Source organism: Kryptolebias marmoratus, linkage group LG3 (assembly GCF_001649575.2).
Source record: "Kryptolebias marmoratus isolate JLee-2015 linkage group LG3, ASM164957v2, whole genome shotgun sequence".
Lineage (NCBI taxonomy): Eukaryota > Metazoa > Chordata > Actinopteri > Cyprinodontiformes > Rivulidae > Kryptolebias > Kryptolebias marmoratus.
Window position 1 is genome coordinate 10,064,173 of NC_051432.1, and position 25,461 is coordinate 10,089,633.

Genomic DNA, 25,461 nt, shown 5'->3' on the forward strand with positions numbered 1-25,461 from the left:
GGGGGGGGGGTCAGAGAATGCGATGATGAAGGGAATGAAGAAAAATTAAGAAAGTGGACTTTGGTGCAAAGCGGGGGCATTTAATTAAGAGGAAGACGATGGAATCTTTTTTTTTTGCTTTGTGTAAAATCACACACACTGTGCATCACTAAAGATGTAATATATACTGAAGGGGAAAACCTGCTGTACTGTGTGGACCTTTTCTTTATGATCACCCGATGCAGATCACGGGTCTGTGTGTGTTCCCGTGCCTGTCTGTTCCCAAAATATCTGATGAACCGCTGGACAAATTTTAATGAAACTTACAGAAAGAACTTATTGCTCGTACATCTACAACTGATTATCTTTTGCAGCCAGTCCTATCAAAGATGGCCACCAGACCCAACTGACCATAGAAGACACAAAAAATAGCTATAATTCAACTAATTTGAGATAACATTTGGTGTGGTTGTAGCTGAGAGTCATTCACAACACATTCTCTGTACGACAAGCGCTACACATTAAGTGAGATTTTTTTGTTTGGGAATTCAACATTAACTGTTGGAATCAAACCTGTTTGTCTGTTAGCAAAATATCTCATGAACCAGTGGTTGGATTTGAATAAAACTTCCAGAAAGTAATCATTGTCTGTTCATCTACAACTGCAACTGCAACCTTTGGAGTCAATCTAATTGAAGACGGCCACCACAGCCAACAAGCCACTGGAAAATTAAAAATAGCTGTAACTCAGTCAGTTTTACAGATAATGGGCTAAAGTTTGATGTGGTAGTAGACGAGAGTCATTCACAACACATAGTCTGAATGTGACATCACACAATATAGCATGAGATTGGCTGCAACATTATTGTCAAGGTTTGACCAAAATGGCTACAGCTTCATCGCTTCTCAACATAAGATGATCTTACTCCAAAACTCTGGCGTGAAGGGTGGCAGGCGATATGCGTTCCTTTAATTGTTATAGCATTTGGCAGGAATATTTAAATACATATTTAACACCCCTTTAATAGGACGTCAATCTTGACTGCCGTGTGAGACTTCTCTGCAGAGTTTGATATTTGAAAACACAATTCAGCAAAAAACTGAATAAGACATTTTCTGATATTTCTTACAGCTTCGTACACATATGGTCTTCCTGTTTGCCTCTGACTGCTTTGTGTATATACAGAGAACGTCAGTGGACATGTCCAAGCTGACACCCAGGTACCCATAAACAGGCTTTTTGCTCATGGTGGGGCGTCTGTCTCACACCGTTATCGGCACATCTGAACTCACAGCACCTGACTTAAATACACAGTTTGAATGTTTTGAATGGCAGGATTAACGGTCTACAGGGATGTAACTTATCCACGCTCAGCCGATAAACAGCAGGACTAAAAATAAAGCCTTAAAATATCACACACTGACCCGCTCGTGTCAGATGGGAATCACACTCACCCATTCACCTCTCTGAAAACTTGATCTCTTTAGTTTCCGTTATCCAGAGACGTAAGGTAAACTGTGTCCTCAGATTTCATTAACACGTATCTTTTTTCTGTTTCTTTTTTTTTTTTTACCCCTTAAGCAAATAAACCTGAACTGTGGTCTTACAGTTAGGTACACCAGGGGTCCGCAGCCTGCAGCTCCGGAGCCACTCGTGGCTCTTCAGACCCTCTGAAGTGGCACCTTACGAAGTAACATGAGCCATTTTTAGGTATAACTCCACAACAGGAAGCAATACTTTTAGTTGCTTACCTGCCCGAGCATTTTGCAATATATGCTTTATATTTCTGCAGCAGAATGACACTTCAGGTTGTGCTGCTCGTGTCCGCTCAGTCTTTAACAGAAAGTGGTCGATGTCGCACGGCTTCCCATGATTTCAGGACCACAATCAGCTGAATGGGATTCAGGTTTTCACCTGAATAAGTTTAAAATTCACTGATCGGTGTTGCTGTTTAAAAGACTCATTGGTAATTATGGATTTTAAAGCACTGAAATGTGGCGTTGGAGAAACAGACAGCTATTTGTTTTCTTTATAGGAACGTGAAAAACAAACAAAACCTCACCTCCATCAAATTAGGTTCATAAAAGGTTGTAGTTTTGTCTTTTAAAACTTTAGGCTGCGACTTAGTGCTTCATTTATCTTTAAATGTGAAACTTTTTTTGCTCTGTTTTAATTCTTTTTTTTTTTTTAAATACTGGACTCAGTTTGCGCTGCATAATTCCAAACAATTAAGTGTCAATTCCATCTGCAGAATGAAGTTTCTTTTTCTTTTGTCCTAACATTTAAAGAACACTTTCACTACAGAAACTATAGCGTTTTTTTAATATAAGCAACTGATCAGGTTATTTAAGAGCCAAGCAGACTTTCAACTTCACTTAGCAGAAAAGTTTTTTTTTTTTTTTTTTTTTTTTTTTTTACAGATAAAGCTTGCAGAGCATGTCACATAAACAGCTAAAGGTGTGTCCCTACAAGTTGAGCACATCAGCTAAAATGTCAAATCAGATTGCCTGTCTGCAGTAGCATGATGAGGTTATGGAATGATCAGCCAGTTTATTTAGCTCCCGTGGTATGTCGGTGAGGTTATGTGGCTGCTTTAAAGCGGCAGCCAGGCTTGCGTGTGTGTACCTTGTTTACAGTCGCAGTAACCCCAGTCCGTCCTGCCTTTGTGGTTCCTGAAGAAGCACCAGGGACGTATCCGGCCGTCCGGGTTGCGGCACTGGTTGTGCTCCCCGATCCCCTTGCCCGGGTGGCGCTCCTTGAAGCCGGCCACCTCGGTCCAGTTCATGCACCGGCTGCCGGACTCGGTGACGTCCACGGCTCCCCGGTAGGAGCCGTCCTTGCCCCGGCTCCGGGCGCACTCGGTGAACGGGAGGATGAATGAAGGGACGCGGCTGGAGGGAGAGCCGCCTGCAGCCCGCAGCAGCAGCAGCAGCTGTGGCAGCAGCAGAGGACCGGCTGCTGGAGAGAGAAACGACACTTTCATGTTGGGTCTGATGACAGAGGAAATCTGATTCAGTCATCAGCTGACGGCTCGCACTCATCCGGGCAGCCGCATCGCTCTGCTGCGGGGCGGCGAGTGGGAGCAAGGGGGGGAGCAGGGGGGAGAGAGAGAGAGAGACTCTGCGCACAGGCGCTGATGGGCAGCTCCGTTTGCGTGGCCCCAACACATGGCATCATTCAAACAATAAACACACTAAATGCAGCCTATAAAGGCTGTGTGTGATACTGATCGAGGCTGCCACTTTTCATGATAGGAAACTAAACTGTGACCTCTGAAAACAAAGGTTAAGACCCAATACAAAAAGTTCCTTTTTTTCTCATTTATGACAGCTAATGATTTCACAGGAACTATTTACAATAATAAACATAGTCATGAAGCAATTAAAAAAATGAAAAAAGGGTCCTTGTTTGTGTGTTATTATGTTATGCTCCTCTCTTGTGGAGTTTCTGCCTGTTAGGCTGACACCGTGACTACTTTTAAGTCTTTCCTTTTTGATAAATCCTATATTTAGGGTTGGCTTGGGTTTCCTGATCTATCATGTAGTTCAGCTGCTATAGGCTCAAACTGCTGGAGGACAAATTGGCCACATTTTGTCCTTCTGCTGCTGTCTTTACTCTCTCTACTCTCCATGTTTGTATTTGCAGTTATTTTTTTATCATTAACATGTGTTTTTCTTTTTTGTTTTTCTCATAGAAACTACACCTGGACCAGTCATTCTGTGTTTGTCTGTGTCTCTTTCCTATGCTTTCAAACCTCAGAAGCAGATGGCCGCTCGTCCTGAGCGTGGTTCTGGTTCTGCTGGAGGTTTCTTCCTGTTAAAAAGGTTTTTCCTTTCCACTGTCACCAATGTGCTTCCCAGGATGGGAGACTGTGACAAAGTGAAGATTCAACTCAGTCTACTGGCTTCCTTGTAACTTTTACTAACTGGCTTTCTATAATATATCTGTGCAGTGCCCTGAGATGACTTTTGTTGTAACTTGGCTCTATATAAATAAACTAAATTGAATTGCAAGTCTAACAACCATTAAATGCACATTTACTTCAAAAGGAGTTCAGTCCTTTAATTTCTTGCTATTTCAAGAACCTTCCACCGTTGTACTGAAATATGAAAGCATTTAAATCAGAGAAGTCATTTAAAAAAAAAAAGAATTGTCCTTTAATTCTGAATCAGCTGTTTTCAAAGGACTACATATCGACATAATTATGTGATTTTGCTTATGACAGAATGCGTTGATTTTCCCTACTCACCCAACTTTTTTTCTTCAAATACTCTTTTTATTCTATGCACAAAGAGTCGGAGTAATTCTGCTGTTTTATGTATCAGGCCTCGGCCGCTTTCCCTCCTTTGTGTCTTGGACAAATTTCTTAATTTCAGTCGTGTTTATGCATGGGTGTGTGAGTGTGTTTGTGCGCAAAGCAGGCGAAGGACTAAATGAGATCAACATTATTTTTTTTAACGCGACTGCTATGTATTCTCTGATTGGATGGGTAATGTTCCAACGTTAAACATAAGCGTCGGATATGCTTTCGTCATCATCAGGCGACAATAAGTTCACAATCACGTTAACTTTTACAACCGGCGTACACCGATTCTCACCCGGAAAAGCGGAGTTACAGCCTGTGTTCTTTTTTTCTCCCTTCTTCTCATTTCTTTTATTTTTCGCCATACTTTACCACAGCTGCCTGAAAAGTCGCAAAGGCAAAAGCCTTAATTGAAGTGCTTCTCCTCATTTTGGTTTAGTCAGAGACCAGTCTGCAAAGAGTTCTCGTGTGTACCGGTGAGAATAACGAGCGTACTCATTGTGATTTCGTTTTAGCGGCGGTCTTGATTTAGCTGCTTCTTGCAATGACTTATATAAGACCATATAAGTAATTGGCTTCTTGGCTAAAGCTGGCTGTTATCACATGTCTATGAAAGAGTATATGCATTAACTACCACGCATAATTTATAAAAACAAATTGTTACGGGTGAAGAAATGAACAGCAGGCTTCAAGAAATCCGCGAGAGGCAAAAACTTAGGCGACAACTGTTAGCTCAGCAGGCAAGTACACGCTCAGCTGCAGCAGTTAGCAAGCTGCTACTAGCTTTACAGCTAACGTAGCTCTGGGGATAGCTAGAGCTGCAAAACCACTGAATGTGTTTATGATGTTTGGAAAACGCATTCTCAAAGCTTTAAAGTAAATATTTTTACCAGTGCTTACCTGGCTGAGCTGGTAAACATTTACACCGCTCGCCTTATGCTCCGAAGGAGAGAGAAAAAGTAGCTTCCATGCAAACCATTCAGCGTATGTAAATAAATCGAGAATGGTGAAATGCAAATAAGTGTGAAATGAACAAATGTAAAGTGAGTGAAACTTCTTGAAGCTATTACAGCCCATGTTTTTGGTGTCATATGTAGCAACAGGTGCAAAAATGCATGGAAAGCAGCGCACACAGAGGGGGCAACACCTGGAGCAAACATTAGTTAATGTTGTGTGTTTTATTCTTCATCCGAGCACAGCTGGGAGCCGAGAGCGCGGACAGTATCGGGGCTGTCCTACACAGTAAAGATGAACTCAAAGAGATAGAGGAGACGAGAGAAACATGCAGGTGAGATAAATGCCTCCACACAGACAACCAGGGTAACCTGTTAGTTTTAACAGACATGATGGGAGGAGAAAGCTGCACTTAGGATAACAAAACACGCCACATCTGCGTGCCCAAGTGTACATTTACATTCTCGGTTTTCAACTTAAAAAAAAAAGATTTATTCTTTAAAATCCATTTGTGTTTTAGCCAAACAATCCCAACTGTCATAGCAGAAATAACAACACATTGCCAACACCTAAAGGTAGTCTTTACAGTTAACAAGATATTTTATGTAAAAATAAACACAATGTTTGACATACAGACGTGATCAAATTTGTTTGTCCCTCTTTTTGCCAGTTTAATAAGTTCTTTATTTTCTAATCTGTGTGATAGTCAGTAGGAATTATTGGTTGAAGCTGTATTTCCTCTTCCTTATTTCATATCCAGTTAACATGTTCAGTTTAATTTGTAATTTTTTTTCCCCCCTCGCATTTGGTCAAAACTTTGAAGATAAGAGGATACCCAGGACTTGATTGCGTTGAAACCCTTTCCTCCTTTCTTCATGATTTATCAGTTATAAGCAGCGTCTGACCTGCAGTGTTCACTCTTCATTCAGTCAAAATGTGAGATGAAGAACAAGAAAATGAATTATTTGCTTTGCAGTGCAAAGAGAGAGATAGATACCTGCGCTCCGTATTTTTTTTATTTTCCTGTTGACTTGGTCTAGTCATTCCTGATCAGTGCCAAGTGCTGATTTTAAAGTTTTAAAATGTTTGTGTTTTGCAGGGCCTCATACGACAGCTCAGTACCCCCTCTCAAGAAGAAGCCCCAAATGGAGGGAGAGGACACAGAGGAAGATGTGGAAGAACAAAAAGTAAGGGTTGGTTTTCTGAAACCTGAGCTAAACAAAACAAAAAAACTAAACAGGTTTAATGGCAGCATTGAACCTGGTTTCTGAAACACTTTTGTAAAGGAAATGACTAAAGCTACCGTAATTAGCAGTCAAATAGCACACACGATAAGGACAACTTGTCGGGTGACTTTTGTATTTATGTGTGAGATTTTAAAAGTTGACAATGGCTGACTGTTTTCTTGTGAGGTTTCACAACCCCAGGGAAAAGTCATTAACTTTGTTCTGTTGGTTCACTCTTGTAAAACCGCCTTGACGATACCTCTCTTTACCTTTGCAAAAATTTGCCAGAAAACAAAAAATAATAATCATCTTTTCTTTGGCCTTGGGACAGATTAACTGTGAGGTGGTGTGTGTGACTCATATCCATTAACAGAGGATATTACAATTTAAATAAGAACTGGATCATTTTTATTTATTGGATAGAAGGTTACTGGTGTATTGGTTTGCATTTTCACGTCTGTTTTTATTTTTTTCCTCGCAGTTTGTGGTATTAACACAACTCCAAATGTCAATTTTTCTTTTCCCAGCAAACAAAAACCAGGCGGCAGGTTTCAGCGAAGTGTCAGTCAGAAATGGGTTGTTTCAAGATTTTATCTGATGAAATATTTGACTGTGATACTCGAGCTGCAATGGTTTGACTGCGATGTTAGGAAACAAGTGAGCTGAGACGGGAAGGAAGAATTCTCTCGACCAATTAGTAAATTGTTTTCATACCACGTTTTACTTTAACCAGAATTCCTTTAAAACCCGCATCTGAAACTGTTACATTTACTGTAAGTCTTAATAGTGGCTACCAAATGAAAAAAAAACTACTTTAGATGTTTAGTTATTCTCTTTGATGTAACCTCTAATGTAAAAAGAGAAAATGCTTTATGGTAAATGGCTTGCACTTGTGTAGTGCTTTATCTAGTTCAAGGACCCCAAAGCGCTTCACACTACGATCAGTCACTCACACATTCACACACGGATGGTGCTAAGCTACATTGTAGCCACAGACTGACAGAAGTGAGGCTGCCTCCAAACCCTCTGACCACCAGTAGGCCAGGCGGGATCAATTTACTTCCAGCTGTAACACGATGTTGCAGTTTGAATGCAAAAAAAATAGGTTTGTTTTATATTTCTTTCTGTGTGTGTGTGTGTGTGTGTGTGTGTGTGTATTAGGATGAGGTGGAGGTGCAGCAGGAAGATGAGAGCAACCCATACGAGGAGGTGTATAAAGATTCCAGTACCTTCCTTAAGGTAAAATAACATTCTTTTAAACACATTCAGCTTCACATACTTGCATATCTTGTCCTAGTTCTGTGCATACCGAGCACATTTTGGTATTAGAAGCCACAGTGTCTACTTGGGCTGGTGCTGTTGTTTTATTGAAGTAAGTGGCTTACGTTTGCTATATCAAATTACAACCACTGGAACCGAAGAGGAAGCTCTGCATAGGTTGTTAATAAGGAAGAAAAAAAAAAGCCAAAAAAAAACAGAGCAGTAACAGGAAAGAGTTTGATGATTGTGTTCACCCACATGATGCTGGACTTTGGCCAAATATGTCTTGTAAATGCTGAAAGTAGCCGGTTATGACTATGCTCTTTACTGGTATCACCTGGAACAATTTTCGTATTCCGAAAAAACGTTTTCACACTAATTTCCAGATTACTTAATTTCATAACTTGGGTTGCATTGTTTCTGCTGACAGAGCGATCAGTTGCTAAGCTCGTTAACGGAGCCGCATGTTTGACTGTTTTGGATCTTCCATCGTTGCCGTTCGGTTCACACAAAGTTTGGAGACCGAAACAATTTACCGGCGCACATGCAGCGCAAGCTCAGTGTTGGCGCCTTGAAGTCTTTACAGCGAGACTTGCTTTGGTAAAGGTTAAAATAAGAAATAAAAAGAAGTTATGGAATGCTGGCCACTGATTGCCCTGCTTGATAAAATGCATCTGCATCATCTGCTGAAAAGTCTGTTTGTTTACACCGACTTTTTACACTGAGGTCTAAATTTAATCAGATGTACAAAATATTTCATACATGTATGATGGCTTTGCGGTGTAGAAAAAAAATGCACTGTCATGAGATTCACGTAATCAACAGTAAATCTGGAGCTTTGAGATAAACAAGTTTTAATTTAGCTGCAGCTGTAAAGCTTGAAGGACCAGTTTTGGTTGACATTTCTTGTCTGCGCTTATCAAAGTCGAAAGAATGTTCCTAGGAAGGTCATATGATTAGTCATGCAGTGTCACACAGCTATTGAGTTTCATTAAAAACAAACAACAATTTTACGAAGGCTAAAGATAACAAAACAATGGGATAGATTTTAAGAATCACATCATGCCTGAACTCAAGATATGGCAAACTGAAGCTAACTCATGCATGTAATCATTATAGAGGTTGGTCAAAATTTAAATGACCAGTGTTTTTAAAAAAGGAGGATAAATGCACAGTGGCAGATGCACATGAACTAAAGTTAACTTTGCCTTTGGAGGAAGTAGGTTGCTGGTGCTGACTTTATCCTTTATCTTCCGACATGTGTTGCAGAAATCACAACTTTTAGGTTGTTTTCGTTAAGTATGATGCAAAATATTTATCCAGCTTTTTTTTTTTTTTTTCCATGCAGCTGCACTTTCTATTTGTTCTTTATTGCTGCTCCTGTTCTATAATTCCCAGGGTACCCAGAGTTTGAACCCTCACAATGACTACTGCCAACACTTTGTGGACACGGGGCACAGGCCACAAAACTTCATCAGAGATGTCGGTGAGCGAGTGCTTATCTAAGCGAGTCCTTATACTCGTATGGACGCTGGTGTGTTTGGTTTGACCCCTGCCCTGTCCGTGTTTAAGGCTTGGCTGATCGATTCGAAGAGTATCCTAAACTCCGAGAGCTGATCCGACTGAAAGATGAACATATCTCGAGCACCAACGTCCCTCCCATGTAAGCTAATCGATGTGTAGTTTTGACCAGATTGTGAGTTAAAATTCTTTAGTAACAGTGCGGAGGAGTGCTGGCGCTGGAAAAAGTCTGTGTGTCTTTGATGAAGGTACCTCCAGTCCGACCTGGAGCACTTTGACCTGCGGGATCTGAAGAGCCAGTTCGATGTGATTCTAATCGAGCCGCCCTTAGAGGAATACTACAGGGAGTCGGGCATCAGCCACACAGAACGCTTCTGGACCTGGGACGATGTAAGTGTGCATCCAGCCATCGATAATTCAGTATTTTGGATAATTAAATACCAAATGCTCTTTAGACTAGCGTTGAGGGGCATAAACAGAAATCTTTTAAAGGAAGAAATGAAAGGCACCTGCAGCAGTATTTCATGTGTGTAAACAAGGCCAATGTGAGGCAGGTTCAGTTCTGCTGCTCCAAAAACAAGACAAACCTCAGAACTTAGTGTTAGAGAACAGAACATAAACTCATCTATAAAGGATCCTCCTTATAGCATCATCTCATCATTTTCTACTCTGTTTTAGATCATGAGACTGGAGATCGAGGAGATATCAGCTTTACGGTCTTTTGTCTTTCTCTGGTGCGGCTCAGGAGAAGGACTGGACTTGGGCAGAATGGTAACACAGTCTGAGCGGATTAAACAAAACATGAACTCATCATACGAGTCTATTAAACAATTGGCAACCCACATCAAATGCATAACACATTTTTATTTCCTGGTTCCTGTTTTGTCATACCCCACAAGAAGTCACGGTTACATGATTGCGCGACGTTCGTTTTTGCACACACCTTTCATCGTCCACGAGACACTTGGCTCAGGACTCCCAGGAAGCTCCTCCCTCCTCCTACAGCATTAAAAGTGGTTTCTTCCCGCCGGCTTCTCAACTCTCCTGTCCTTGTTTTGCTGCAGCAGTTGTAAAGACGGCTGTATTTTCTACCAGCCTCCAGCTGCTTCTCAGCGGAGCAGTAGAAGCAAAATGACTCCATTAAAGCTCACCGGCTTTTCTGCATTAATACACCCACTACAACTTCTGACCAATCACACAATACTTGACGCAAACCCCTGGGAGGGAAAGTTCGACCCGTGCAGTGGACGAAGCTGCTACGAGAACAAAACAACGCAGTTTTTGGTCACGCGACCACGTGAATGAGAGCCGACTTCGTGGCTTCTCATGGAGTATGACTACAGCTTGATTCTCTCTTCTCATTTATTCATAGTGCCTCTAAAAAGTATTCTCCCTCTTGATTGTTTCATGCTTTTTTTGGCGTCATAAATCAATCATGGTTAATATAAAAAAAAAGTCGACGTAGAAGTGAAAGCGAGTTTCTGCAGAGCAGTACCAGCAAAATAATATGTAATGCAAAATAAAAAATATGTAAGATGTAAAATAAAATAATTACGACTTCTTTATAATAGCAATAAAGGGGTAAAACATCCAAGAATGAATAGTATTTATAGGCACTGTACATATTTGGTGTTGGGATAGGCTGAAATGTTTGTTTTCATGCGTTTTTTATCATGTGTGTTTCATGGAGGGCATGTGTTTCACATTAAAAGCATCCTGTTTTAGGTTACACAAAGAGACACATCGAGCCTGTTATTTTCTGAGCTTCACGGCTGTCTGCCGCTGTGACGTAAATCTTTTCTCTCCACCAGAAATGATGAGTGATGGCCCCACCCTGTGGGTTTGAGGACCAAAAAAAAAAAGTGTTTTTTTTTTTTTAGACCTTACCTGAACAGGTATTTTTGTAGATGTTTTTGTTGACACAAACTGCATAAATGAAGTTCTTTTGCGTTGGAGCGTTTCTCTTTTTGAAAACCAACGACTAAGGCCAAAAATTGGGCAAACCTTTAAAAAAGAGACATTTGTGAAACTCTCTGCTTTTTCTCGGCTCTTCTTAACCCCAGGAACCTGTTGAACTGCCATTAAAGCACCAGTGGATAGTTGTAGAGCTGAACTGTTTTACCTTCTAAAACAATCGTCAGAGAAGTTGTGAGACTTTTTCAGACAGGAGATTTCTTTAAAAAAAATGACCAAAACAATAATTATATAATATTGAAACTGCATTTGTTGTAACTTAAATGAAATGACCAGTTTCATTTGATCAGTCATTTTGGATGCCGATCACGTTGCTGTCTTTTAAAAGCCCTTTCTCTAATTATCTCTTTTTTGTGTTTACGTCACTCGCACTGACTCCAGTGCCTGAGGAAGTGGGGGTTCAGGAGATGTGAGGATATCTGTTGGATCAAGACCAACAAAAACAAACCAGGAAAAACAAAGGCACTGGACCCAAAAGCAGTATTCCAGAGGACTAAGGTACAGATTACTAATGTGAATGCTAACCAAACAGCCCCAGAGGTTAATGTTAATTTAATTAGCGTAGCCACAATGCTTCATCTTGGGATTACGTTGGAAACTTAAGACGGCGTTGTAGCAGTTTCTTCCAGAGTAGATCACCTCACAGCAGAGATTAAATTTTTTTAGTGTGTTTCGGTACCAGCTTATTCGGGTATCTGTTTAATCACAATGCTAAAAGAGCAGGAAGAAAAACAAAGTGAGACAAGCTTGTTGTTGGTTGCGCTGGGTCCGTCATCACCTCTGTTTTATGAGGAAGCAAGATGAAGAGACAGCAATGCATCACATGAGGCTTGGAGCTGATCAGCCAGAACACGGCTGTGATGTGAAAACGTTTTGATTTAAGACAAAACAGGAAGGGGAGTCTTATTAACGTCACCAGATAAACAGCTTTTTTTTTTATTCCATATATAATAAATACTGTATTTGGTTAGGTGAGGACGTGTTAGGTTTTATCGCTTTTGTTTTAGTGGAATAAAATGCCATTTAATGACAAAATCTCACATTTTTCTGAAGCGACAATCATTTCTATAACAAGTAGTTAATGTGCCAGGTGCATTCCACTGAAACTCATCTCGGTTTAAATCCTGTTATCACATGATCACAGTGACTTAGAACACATTTATTCCAGGAGCACTGCCTGATGGGAATCAAGGGAACAGTGCGCAGGAGTACCGACGGCGACTTCATCCATGCCAACGTGGACATCGACTTGATTATCACCGAGGAGCCTGAGATGGGAAACGTCGAGAAGCCTGTGGAGATCTTTCACATCATTGAGCACTTCTGTTTGGGCCGCAGGAGGCTGCACCTGTTCGGAAGAGACTCGACCATCAGACCAGGCGAGAAAGACGTGCACCACTTCTGTTGAACAAAGAGATTAAGTACCGTATTTTCTGCACTATAGGGCGCACTGTCAATGAATGGTCCATTTTCAAACTTTTGTCATATATAAAGCACATCGGACTATAAGGTGCATCATCCCGCACCTCCCAATTTTTGTAACTTCACGCGGACCGGATTCAAAATGAATGATTTCGGTGCTCTAGCGGAGCTGGTTCGCCTGTATCAGCATTTATATGATTCCTCTATGAGAGATCACAAAGATAATCAAACGGTTCAAAACTCACGGAAGAATACTGCACCGATGTAAGCGTCAAGTATAAACGCTTCCGCCGCTCGCTCAGGTCTGCGCCGTGCACGGAGACCTGCACGACTAGAACTGAGCCTTAATGCTGCAAGAGTTGCAGCTTTGTAGTTTAACCAAAGTCGTACTAAAACATTTCGACTTCTTACATATATAAGACGCTCTGGATTACAAGGTGCACTGTCGTTTTTTGAGAAATTAAAGGCTTTTAAGTGTGCCTTATAGACCGAAAAATACGGTAGAATAAAACAGTACTGTTGTCGTTTGGGTCCTCTCGTTCCTTTCCTCGTCTTGTTTTTCAACCAGCATCCTCCTTTCCCTTCCGTTTCTAGGCTGGCTGACCGTTGGTCCCACACTGACCAACACCAACTTCAACCCAGAAGCCTACGCCTCAAATTTCCCCTTACCCAACTCCCATTTATCCGGCTGCACTGAGGAAATCGAGAGGCTGCGGCCCAAGTCTCCTGTTAAACTGAAGTCGGACCGCGGTGGCGGAGCCCCCAGAGGGGGACGTGGCGGACCCAATGCCGGGAGAGGTGGAGACAGAGGCAGAGAAAGAAACAGGCCCAATTTCCGAGGAGACAGAGGAGGATTCCGGGGCAGAGGAGGGCCACATCGGGGATTTCAACCTCGCTAAAATTAAACATAAAAACAAAAAAACAATTTTTTTTTTTTCCTCTTTTTATTTTTTTTAAACAACTGTTAAAGTTATTAAGTAGCAGTAGCTAAAAAAAATACTGTGATCATTTGCGTTTTTAATCATTTTTGCCTGAATGTTTCATGGACACATACACATCCCCAGAATAAACTCTCTTTGCACAGATTGTTTTGTTTTGTTTATACGCTTTTGGGTCTAACTTGGAAAGCTAATATTAATGCCTTAGTCCTCTAACAACCGGAGAACAGGTGGCTGTAAAGAATATAATAAACAGTTTATGTATTTCCAAATGACAGCTACAAAAGCACAAAGTGAACATACTGTGTTGTTAATGACTCTGACTTAACATGTTGGAAGCCTTTGTATTGTGTTGTTAATTGCTTGCAGCAATGGCTCAATTAGATGACATTTTGTTGCCAACATATTTGACATTTTTGTTCATGCCTTGCATGCACTTCAACTCGACGAGCTCTAAAGCTGATTGGTCGTTGGCTTCTGTTCACGTGCCGTCTACATGCGTCGAGCCATCACTGGAATGTCCAAATGAAGGAGTGGCCAGTTGGGAAATGTCACGTTTGTCTAAGAAGCAGCTTTGTTTACTTTATTAATGGTTAACTAACACCTTTATCAATAAACTTTGTATACCAAGTGTCGCTGCTGTGTGTTTTAATGCAGCTTTGCGAATCAGGGTCCTACGTGAAATTTCTCTTTTTTTAGTTGATCTGTTATGTTAAATAATAATAAAAAAAACATCTGATGACCAGTAAGACCACATTGGCTGAACACATGTAACCCTATGCAAAAAATCTTCAGCTGGTGTGGAAAATGCTGCAAAGTAAGAGTGCAACAATTTGAATTATTTTGGATTTTATCAAGACAACGTGAAGGAACAAAAGAGAAATCTAAAATGCTTTCTTTTCAAGCTGCATTGGTTCTTTGCACGTTCGCTCAGTTTTCCAAGGAACTCCGCAGGTCGGTTGTTGTAACGTCTTGGCTCGCATCCTTTGGTCTCTTCATGTTATCCCAGACACTCAGTAATGTTGAGCTCTCAGTACCATCCTTGTTCTTTATCTTGAAGATCTATTTAAGGAGTCATCCAGCTGTAGAGTAAATTTGGGGCTCATTAGGTAACTCCTTGATGGTACTGTATGATGAATAAGTGTACATTCCTCCCAGCATTGAGGACAACATTAACTCTCAACTCCATTTACAGAACTGCAGCTCCACACTTGCAAGGAACCTTCACCGTGCTTCGCTGTTGTGTGCAGACACTCGGTATCGTGACGCTCTTTAACAGTCTGTTTGGAAATCTTTGCCAGGCAGAAACCTTGTTGATGTAGTTCAACTTCCTTGAGTCTTGTTGCTGCGCTCAGTCTTGTCTTGTTGCTTGAGCTGCAACAATAAGTTGTCTTCTATAACCTGACCTCTGGTAATGGAGTTTGGTCGGGGATTATACCTTTATAGGTGATTATATTCCTATACAAACATGTTTAACTATAGTAAACAGTGCAGTGAGTTGACATAAACCCTTTGGTTGGTCTTCACCAGTTTTAAACCTCCTACACAGCTGTTTCTATTTCAAGTAATGACTGTGTTTCCACCTACTTATAAAAAATAATTAGTAACACCTAACTGGTAATCACAAAACAGAGTAATTCCACAAAACCCCTGGTTTGGTTCAAGTGATCCTAAAAAAAAAAAGTTGCTGTTTTGAAGGTAGGTTGAGTAATGATTCGATTAAGATTTGCCTTATGATGGCTCTTTTTCCATTTGTTAAAATGACAAAATAAAAGAACAATTATATATATATTTTTTGTGAGGAAATTCTTGTTGTTTCAACATTTTCCACACCATCCTAAAACTTTTGAACAGTACAATACATGCTGAAATGAATACATGACGTGTTTCCCATTTCTCTTATGTAGCATTGTTTGCACATAAATCACCTTACTTACCTTGCATTGACAAACACGTGCTCTTCTTAAGCTTTTAATGACACATTTAGCACTTTTTACATCTAAGATTCTTTTGTTGAGAAGTTTTTCATTGCTTCTTGAATTGCCTGTGATGACGGAGAAGCTATAAAAATGATTGTGGTAACTACAAAACAAAATTTAAAAAAAAAAAAGCCTGTGTGCTTCCTCTTTCACCTACTGTAATGCATACAAAGAATGTGTGCTGCTCACACCTGTTCGAATGGCTTTGTAATTCTAATATTTACCAACATATCCGTTCAAGTGGGAGGACATAATAATTGATGAAGATATAATTCTAAAGACTTTTAACCTTTAAAAACCATTGTGACACGTCTCTTGTAACGTTTACTGTTCTAGAACTACAATAACCCAAATCTAATCTAGGTTCTAATTTAAGCAACTTCAGTGCGTCACCAGGCACAGTGTGCTTTTTCACAAAAGACATGTCAAAGTAGAGAAATCGCATTTACATTCATGCCGTCTGCATTCCATTTAGGGGAGGTCTAACCTTAAAGTTACGATGCTGTGCTTAGATTATGCACGAAGCTGACGTTAAGTGAAACCTAGCAGGTTAGTGACTCGGTTAGTTTTACAGTTATGTGTCATTCCTGATTTTGGTTTCTTTTTATTAAGTTTTATTTTTCAAGAACTACTGGATTCTGAAAGTGAATTGAAATTATTTTATATCTTTCAGTTTAATACAGCGGTAGGTTTCGCTGGACAAGGAATGTGTTGATGACTACCTAATGCAGCCATCTTTGATTTATTAAACATGCACAAGTTTAACTGTCAGCATTAGCATCCCACAAATCGAATGCAATACATAACACAACCCAGTACCGATGGGGTACCTACAGAGAACGGGCTGTATTATGAAGTGACTTGTTACCTGGATTTTACAGGGTGTGTTCCTAGTAAGTGTCAGGGAAGTACACCGTAGGTACCAGGTGCATAACCTGTAAGTATCAGGTAACAAGTCACATCATAATGCATAACACAACCCAATTTTTTTGGGTACACTGCAAGTATCCTTGTAGGTACCCCATAAGTACCAGACATGTACCAGGGATGTAATCAGTAAGTAACAGGTCTGTACCTGATAAGTACCAGGGAACAAGTCATTTTATAATGCAGCCAAGTCTCCATAGGTGCCCTGCAAGTACCCCTGTAGGTACTCCCTAGGTACCAAGTACATACACAATAAGTACCTGGTGCCTGCACGTACCTCTTTAGATTACAGGTATTTATCAAACAAGTACCTGGTTTGTACTCTGTAATTATCAGGTACGTACCTAGTAAGTACCTTGCAAGTACTAGGTACATACCCAGTAAGTAGAATGTACACATCCTGTAGGTACCATACATGTACCCTGCAAGTATCCTGTAAGTACCCTGTAAATACTAGGTAAACATCCTGTAGGTACCAGGTAAGTACTGGGCTGTATTATCAGTTTCTACCTAATGCTTAATTAGTCTTATCAGGATGCAGTATTTACCTTCATTACACAGATGTAAAAAACTGAGTGGGTTTTGGAATGTGTGATAATATGTGGAAGACAGGAATAACATTCAGAGAAGGAAAATAAACGCCGGAGTAGAAATGTAACGATTACCCCACTGAGAAAACTGTGCATAAAACTAACTCTAGTATCCAACCTCATTGATAATAAAATAAAAACCTTTGACAACAGGCTTTGGTTTGAAGGCCCGGTAGTTTGTAAAAAAACAAGGAAGACAAAGGCTAAGAATGTGAAACAACACAATAGGCCTCGCCCGGTAAAGGTGTTCTGTAATGCGCCTCACTTATGAGAATTAATAAAGGAATGTGAAAGCTCCGTCCAAACCTTACTGACACACAGGCTGTATGCTCATAAAAATCTTGCTAAATGTTTGCACAAGAGGAAGGCAGACATAGAAGAGAATAGCTGGGAGTATGATTTATGTGTAACAACTGGCTATTGTTCACGTGTTAACTGAAACAATCAGTCAGGAATTTATTACATTATAATTGTAGAATAATAAAACAGAAAAGTAACATGAATCATCTTGAAAACATTTCATAAAGTTTATAAGATGTCTGTTTTTAAAAAACCCTTCTGATATCATGCTAAGAAAACAGCTTTATTTAATCAATTCTGTTTGTTTTACAGCTGCTACTTGAATACATTTGATTGTTTTTGTGTTTTGTCAAATTATGTGTATCCTAGACTGTGTAGTGCTTGTTTCTTTTTCTTTGACTTTTATGCACCTGACTCATATATGAATCTTCAAAAATATATTTAAAAGTACAGAAATGTCTATCTTTTGTGCAAAATTTCTTTAACCATTTAATGTATTGCTCTCGTCTGTGGCACGTTTCCTCATTACCGTCAAACTATCTTTTGTTTCTTCAGAAACCGAAGTCCCGCGCTATTTAAGTCAGTCTTCTGTTTCAAACATGCCACATCACGGAGGTCATTGTAACCTCTGGCTTCTCAGGAATTGTTTGGCCTTTTTTTTGACAGACTCAGTTATAAATAGAACGAGCACCGCTCAGAGGGCTTGGAGGAGCAATGCTGTGGCATATGTAGACCAAAACCAAAGATAACAACCTGAATGAAAGCTATGATTGTTATGATCAACATGAAAATAGTTTTCTGAATTCAGTGAATTTTTTTTCCCCCTTTGTGAAGTTAGTGTACAGTTGTTTGGACATTATGCTGTATGCTAAAAAAAATTATCACCACATGGCTCTCACTGTAAAATAATTTAAATAAATGTATTTTAAAGCATTGTTACTTGACACTACGAAATTTATGAAATCTTTGTACATTTGTACATTACCACAGAGATTTCCTAAATTTACCACCTGAAAATGTGTGATAAGTTGAGTGTTTTAAAATCTTCACAAACTCTGGATATTTGTCTAGGGACTGTTTTAAAATAAACTACTTTCAAAAAATGAAATTTAGTCAAGAGAGTTTATTATGTAATCAAAGCAGCAATACCTTTAAGGAATGCATATCACCCCCCTCCCACCCGTCATGCCACCGTTTTAAATAAAGATCTAACGCAATCTGTTAGTGCTCAGAATGTGCATTGGGAATGACTCTCAGCTACTACCACACCAAACATTAGCTTAATATCTGTAAAACTGACTGAATTATAGCCTGTTTTCAGGTAGCTGTGGCAGCCATCTTGAACCATGTTGACTCCAAGAGTTAATCAGTTGTAGATCTGCATCCATTTATTACTTAGACTTACATTAAAATCCATTGGTTTATGAGGTATGTTGCTAATAGACAAATAAACTCACATATAGACATAGATTACATGATTGCCCACCTTTTGTAGTGGTGGGTGATAAAACATGTTTGCATGTACACCCAATCAGTTTCAACTTTTCCTAAAGAAGACTTGAATTGTGTAATTACAAAAAGAATTCATTAGGAACGCAGGCATGTTTTTTTCTTTGTGTGTGTCTTGCTATCAGTTTTTTTGTGTGCAGTCTGTTCTGTACATCCACATTAAATGGTTGCAGTTCTACTTCAAAAATGTTCTGAAATCTAAAAATTTGAGTCTGGATATGTCTAGACTTTTGAATTTGAAAATGTGTCAGGGCCTTCTTAGTTTTCATTCATTGTTGGACTGATATCCTTTGAGCCAACATCCATATACTTTATAGAGGTTCCCCGCATCACAAATAGTACAAACAGAAAGGAGTTTTTGCAAATGGGGTCAGAAAGGTTTTTAATTTTTGGTGTTTTTTATTTCCTTTCCAGTTTAAGAACTGATAAAGAAATTATTACCACTAAAGTTATTTCCTGGAAACATTATCTGTCAGTGTTTTTATGTTTAATTACATTTACATAACTTACAACTGGCTTCCTTCTCCATCTGGAACATTTATTTTCTACTTCCTTCTTGCAAGGTTTATAATGAAACTTTATGCAGATGAACTCAGATTGGGTTTTCACTCATGTCTGTGTGTCATCTAGACATGCATTCACATGTTCAGCCAGTGATGGTTTCGTTTTCTCTCTTACCTAATCAGTCTCTTCTTTCTTAGTGGCCCTCGTCTGTTTTAGATTTCTGTAAATGGTCTTTAGTCTTTGCTCTTTGTTAAATGTGTAGTCGTTCCGCCGGAAAATGGCATCGAGCGGAGTGGTCACATTATACTGAGGCTGCGATCACCGTCCCAGATTTATGTTCATGTAAGTGTTATTTCTCCACTATCTAAGCTCTTGACTGGAGTATACTCGCCTGCCACCCAGATGAAAAGCTCTAAGAACCGTGAGGAGGTAAAATCCCTCCAGGTTAGACAAAAAGGAAAAGCTGCGGAGCATGATTATGCTATGCTAACGGAGGATGCTAGCTCTTCTGCTAAGCGGGGCAGAGACCAGCTGACGCCACTGAATACGCCAGAAAAAAGTAAACAGGAGAAAAAATGTAAGGATACATCCGAAGAAAGTGAAGCTAACTTGTTGCAGAAAGAAGTTTTGTTGGCTATTAATCAACTCGGGCAACGACTGGATGACCGAATGGATGAGCTGAGCTCACAGTTGCAGCAGCATAGTGCTATGCTAGCTTCTGTAGCTAAAACAACACAACTGCACTCAGAAGACATAGAAGACTGCAAAATTAAAATCAAGTCTTTGGAGCAACAGGTGGGCTCTCTCCTTAAAGATAAAGAAGAGTTGAAAGAACGGCTGGTGGAACAAGAAAGGTACAAAAGAAGATGGAGTCTTCGGATGAGAGGGAAAAAAGAAGATGTAAACGAGAACATCAGAGCCGACACCGTTGACCTGCTGTGCAAAGTGGCCCCAGACCTGGCGGAGAAGATGGAGGATGGAGTGGACATTGTTCACAGAGTAGGATGAAAGACTGAGGACAGGCACCGACAGATCATCATCCTCTTCTCCAAAAGAAACATCCGAGATGAAATCTGGAAAAGAACAAAGTCATCAGCGGTGTGCAGAGAGGTGGGGGTCCGGTTTGCTGAAGACCTGACTAAGAACGATGTTCTAGCAAGACAAGCGCTGTGGCCGAAGATAGAGCAAGCGAGGAAAGAAGGGAAAGCTGCAGGTTTCCGAGGCCCATTTGGATACATCAACGGCAAGCGCATCGAAGAGAGACCTAAAGGAGCGGGTTGAGTATTTAAAATAAGTGAAGGTTATGTGGAGAGATTGTTTTAAAAAGGGGACGTTCACAGGCTGTATTTCTACCTCCTTAACTGTTATTTCTCTAAGTTTTTGATTTATTTATGTGTTCATTGTTGCCATTTCAAAATGGCTTTTTTTGTTCATCGTTTAATGCTAGGGGTTTAAAAGACTCAGTCAAAAGAAAAGCTGTTTTTATTTTTTGTAAGGGGCTACGGTCAAATATTTTCCTTTTTCAAGAGACTCATTCTGAGAAGTCTGATGTCAAATTTTGGTCCCAGCAATGGGGAGACAAGATCATATGCAGTCATGGATCTAATCGCTCGGCAGGAGTTGCAATTTGTTTTCATAAATTCTCTGGTGAAGTTGTGGCAGAAAGGAAGGATGATGAAGGCCACTGGGTAGCTTGTGTTTTGAAAATAGAAAAAGCCACTGTCATCCTGTTCAATATTTATGGATACAATGACGAACTTAGAAATAAAACTTTGCTTTACAAAGTTACAAATAGTATAGAAGAGCTGAAAACAACTTATTTTACTGATTTTGTAGTAGTTGGAGGGGATTTCAATATGGCCACAGATGATTGGTTAGATAGATGGCCCTCAAAATATTCACAATGTCATCCAAACCCTATTATTGGTAATTTTATGAATGTGAATGGTCTGATGGATGTGTGGAGAACCTGTAATCCTAACACTAGACAGTTCACATGGTTTAAACCTAATGGAAGCTCTAAATCGAGAATTGATTACTGGTTAGTTTCTGCTTCCATCATGCAGTTTGAAGTCTCTGCTAATATTTCCATAAATCCCCTCAGTGACCATTGTGAAATAAGTTTGATCATTTCTAATCAGAATTTTTCTAGGAGAAGAAAGGAATATTGGAAGTTCAATTCATCCCTTTTAAAGAACGATCTATATTGCTGTAATGTTAAAGAATTGATTTTAAGATATTAATAAGAACACCAACTTATCCCAAATACAAAAATTGGAATTTTTAAAATTTTTAATAAGAAAACTCTCTATTACCTTTAGTAAAAGACAAAAATTGGAAACAAGGGAGAAGGAAACTAATTTAGTTCAAACACTGCTAAATTATTACTCTAAAGTGAATTGGTCAGAAGAAGATAAAATAGAAATATCGAATATACAGACTCAGCTAGACCAGCTTTATCTTAATAAAGCCCAAAGTGCATTTGTCAGATCACGAGCAAAGTGGATAGAAGATGGGGAAAAAAATTCATCTTTTTTTATTAGGCTGGAAAAAAGAAGACAGGAAAAAAATGCAATTTCTTGTCTTTTAATTAATGAGGAGGAATGTACAAACTCTAAAATAATTTCTAAAGAAATTTATAACTTTTATAGTAATATTTATTCTCCTTCTTATAGTGAACAGGATTCAAAAATTTTCTTTCAAATAACAGGAGATAAGATTCCAAAAATTGATGAGCACTTCAAAAAGTTATGTGACGAAAATTTAAAATCAGAAGAATTAGATGAAGTTATCAAAAAAATTGCATCTGATCGTTCGCCTGGTCCAGATGGATTAACTGCTAATTTCTATAAGCATTTTTGGGAAGAAATAAAAACATTATTATTTGATGCAATTGTAGAAAGTATTAACCAAAAGGAATTGATGACAACAATGAAACAAGGTTTAATAAAATTAATCCCTAAACCAGAAAAAGACAAAAGAATCCTAAATAATTTAAGGCCTATCACTCTTCTTAATACAGACTATAAACTCCTCACCATGGCTCTGGCATCTAGGTTAAAATCAGGTCTAGCAAAAATCATAAGTAACTCTCAATCAGGATTCATGAAAGGTAGATCAATTCATAATAATATTAGATTAGTTTTAGATCTTATAGATTATAGTGATCTGGTAGAAGATGATGCTTACATTTTATTTCTTGATTTTCAAAAAGCATTTGATTCAGTTGAACATCCTTTTATTTATGATACATTAAAACATTTTGGATTTGGTGAATATTTTTTGGACATAATTAAGATGTTACACACAGATATTAATAGTTGTGTTTCCCTTCCGGAAGGTACAACTTCAAGATTTAATATAGGAAGAGGAATAAGACAAGGTTGTAGTTTATCTCCATTGTTGTTTATTACAGTCGCTGAATTACTGTCCATCCAATTAAAAAACTCAGAAATTGAAGGTATTAATATAGATGGGTCAAAAGTACTTATTAGTCAGTTAGCGGATGACACAACTCTGTTTTTGAGAGATAAAGAGCAAATACCTGTCGCTCTTAAGGTGATGGAATCATTCTCTAAGGCTTCAGGTCTAATTCTTAATCTTAATAAATGTGAACTTAAGTATTCATGACACCTCGGAAAAGATGCTGTGTAATATCCCAGTGAAAAAGGAGGTCCGTTACTTGGGTATATGGATATCTAAAGATTCCAAGTTTAGTATCAGTAAGAACATTCAGAATCCGATTAAAAAATCCAGAACAATCCTAAATAATTGGCTGCAGAGAGACTTGACATTATTTGGAAGATCATTATTGACAAAAACTGAATTTATCTCCAGACTAATATATCCCATTTATTCTTTACCCCTTTCCAAAAAAACCACTAAAGAAATAAACACCTTAATCTTTAATTTCATTTGGAAAAACAAACATCGTTATATCAGGAAAGCAGACATGATTAAAAGTTATGAGGAGGGAGGAATAAAAGCAATTGATTTTGAAACCATGAACGGTGCTCTAAAACTAAGATGGCTTCAGTCATTTTTAAGAAGTAGTGAAGATATTTGGTTCTCTTTACCTAAATTTGTGTTTAGAAAATTAGGTGGCCTAGATTTCCTTTTGAAATGTGACTTTGAGGTTTCCAAGTTACCCGTGAAACTCTCTGCCTTTCATCAACAGGTCCTGTTCTACTGGAAGATGGTTTACAAGCATAACTTTAGTCCACACAATGTCCCACTGTGGAATAACAGGGTGATTCTAAGGAGAAGAAAATCAATATTTATGGAGGGATGGATGGAAAAACAAGTTTGGTCTGTTGTTCATTTGATGAATGATGAAGGGGATTTGTTAAAATACGAGGAATTCAGTAATAAATATAGAATAAGATGTACACCGGAGGATTACAGAAATGTGGTTGATAATATTCCACGGGCTATGATTCATTTAATCAAGAATAATTTAGATCAGACTCCAATCCCTAGATTACGTGAAATAATAATCAATAACATAAACTTTGTAGAAAAAAAGTGCAATAACCTGGTTTTGAGAAAACTCCTAATTGAGGAAATATACCCTGGGTCCTCTAAAAGAACTTATTACTTAAAAAACTTTAATAAACAAGAAATTTGTTCAATTAGAACTAAATTTTTGAAATTTCCAATCCCTCCTAAATTTAAAGAAATCCACTTTAAAATTCTAAATGATATTTACCCTTCACAGGAATTCATTAAAAGAATTTTTAAATTTGAAATGGAGGAGTGTTATTTTTGTAAATCATTATCGGAATCAACAGAACATCTGTTCTATGAATGTGAAATTGTAAATAATCTTTGGAAAGAAATATATAACTGGTTGAGGTCTAAATCTCTCCAAGTTGAGTCATTTTCCTGGAATGGAATAAAATTTGGAATTTCAATAAGGAATAAAAAAGTTGAATATTTGATTAATAATATTATACTGTTTGCAAAATTTTACATTCATAAATGCCGTTTTTCAAAAGGTCTTCCAGCGGTAAAAGCGTTAAAAAATGATTTATTATTATTTTGTGAATCTTTGAAAAAAATTAATACAGCCCCAGCAGTCAAACTTTTCTCAATTATAGCAGAATTTAAGTTGGTATAAACCCCATGTTGTTATTTTATTTTTGTTTTTATTTTATTGTGTTGTTGATCTTATTTTATATCCCTGATTACTCGACTATAATGTGTTGTGTTGTTAATATTTTTTAGTGTGCACTAAGATGTTATAATTTCACTCAAGATATTGTTGGGGAGGTGTTTTTGTATATATATTTTCTGAAAAGATTGTTGATTGTGAAGTTGTCATTATAATGGTTTTTGTATGTTAAAAAGAATTAATAAAAAAAAAAGTGTAGTCTATTTTTTTCCTTCAAAGTTTTTGTATTCATTTATTTTTTTCCTTCTTCTTATTGACATGTTAAATTATTTTTTAAGGATACTAATTGGTTATCAATAGGACAAAAAACCACAAAAGACAAAAAGTGGACAATGTCTGTGTGTGTGTATGTGTGTGGTTATATATCTTCAAACTTCAGCCCAATTCAAGATCTTAGCAAACACAAGAATGGTTATATCTCAACCAATTATACACAAATTGAGCTACAATTTGGTGAAGTAGATTTTTTGCTTCAAACTTTGGCATTAACGTACGGCATCAACCCTATTTGTCTGTTAGCTAAATATCTCATGAAGCAATGGACAGATTTTAACAAAAGTTTCAGAAAGTAATTGGTTCATATACACCCGCAACTGATTGATTTCTGGAGAGGCCCCATTTCAAGATGGCAGTCACAGCTATATGGCATTGGCCGTCACAGAAATGGCTAAAACGACTAAAACTCCATCCCTTCTCAGCGTGAGGCAATTTTAGTTCAAAACTTTGGCACGAAAGGCATCAGGCGATATGCATTGCTTTAGGAAATTTATAATCTTTCATTTATAAATAAGTTTAGTTCTACACTTCATTACTTTTAATGTTGGCATTCCCCAATAGAGTCAACACTGTCTGCTACAAAATCTGAAAGTTATCATGGTATTTACATTTACAACTCAACAAC

General features: G+C 38.5%; 2 protein-coding genes across 2 annotated transcripts in view; one reads left to right on the forward strand and one right to left on the reverse strand.

Moving 5' to 3' along the window:
• The window catches only part of prss12 (serine protease 12), a 34,347-nt gene extending 31,283 nt beyond the window's left edge, over positions 1-3,064 (reverse strand). Inside the window, exon 1 of the mRNA XM_017407473.3 lies at positions 2,606-3,064. Coding sequence (XP_017262962.1) covers positions 2,606-2,963 — 358 coding nt within the window. The 5' untranslated portion in view covers positions 2,964-3,064. The remainder of the gene's footprint in view (positions 1-2,605) is intronic.
• Positions 3,065-4,772: 1,708 nt separating this feature from the next.
• mettl14 (methyltransferase like 14) lies at positions 4,773-14,208 on the forward strand. The gene is made up of 11 exons (XM_017406953.3): positions 4,773-5,023; positions 5,483-5,571; positions 6,337-6,424; positions 7,625-7,702; positions 9,122-9,209; positions 9,296-9,386; positions 9,493-9,634; positions 9,923-10,015; positions 11,600-11,716; positions 12,387-12,597; positions 13,235-14,208. Exons 1-11 carry the CDS (start codon positions 4,958-4,960, stop codon positions 13,537-13,539), a joined length of 1,368 nt encoding a protein of 455 aa, XP_017262442.1. The 5' UTR covers positions 4,773-4,957; the 3' UTR covers positions 13,540-14,208.
• Positions 14,209-25,461: the final 11,253 nt, after the last annotated feature.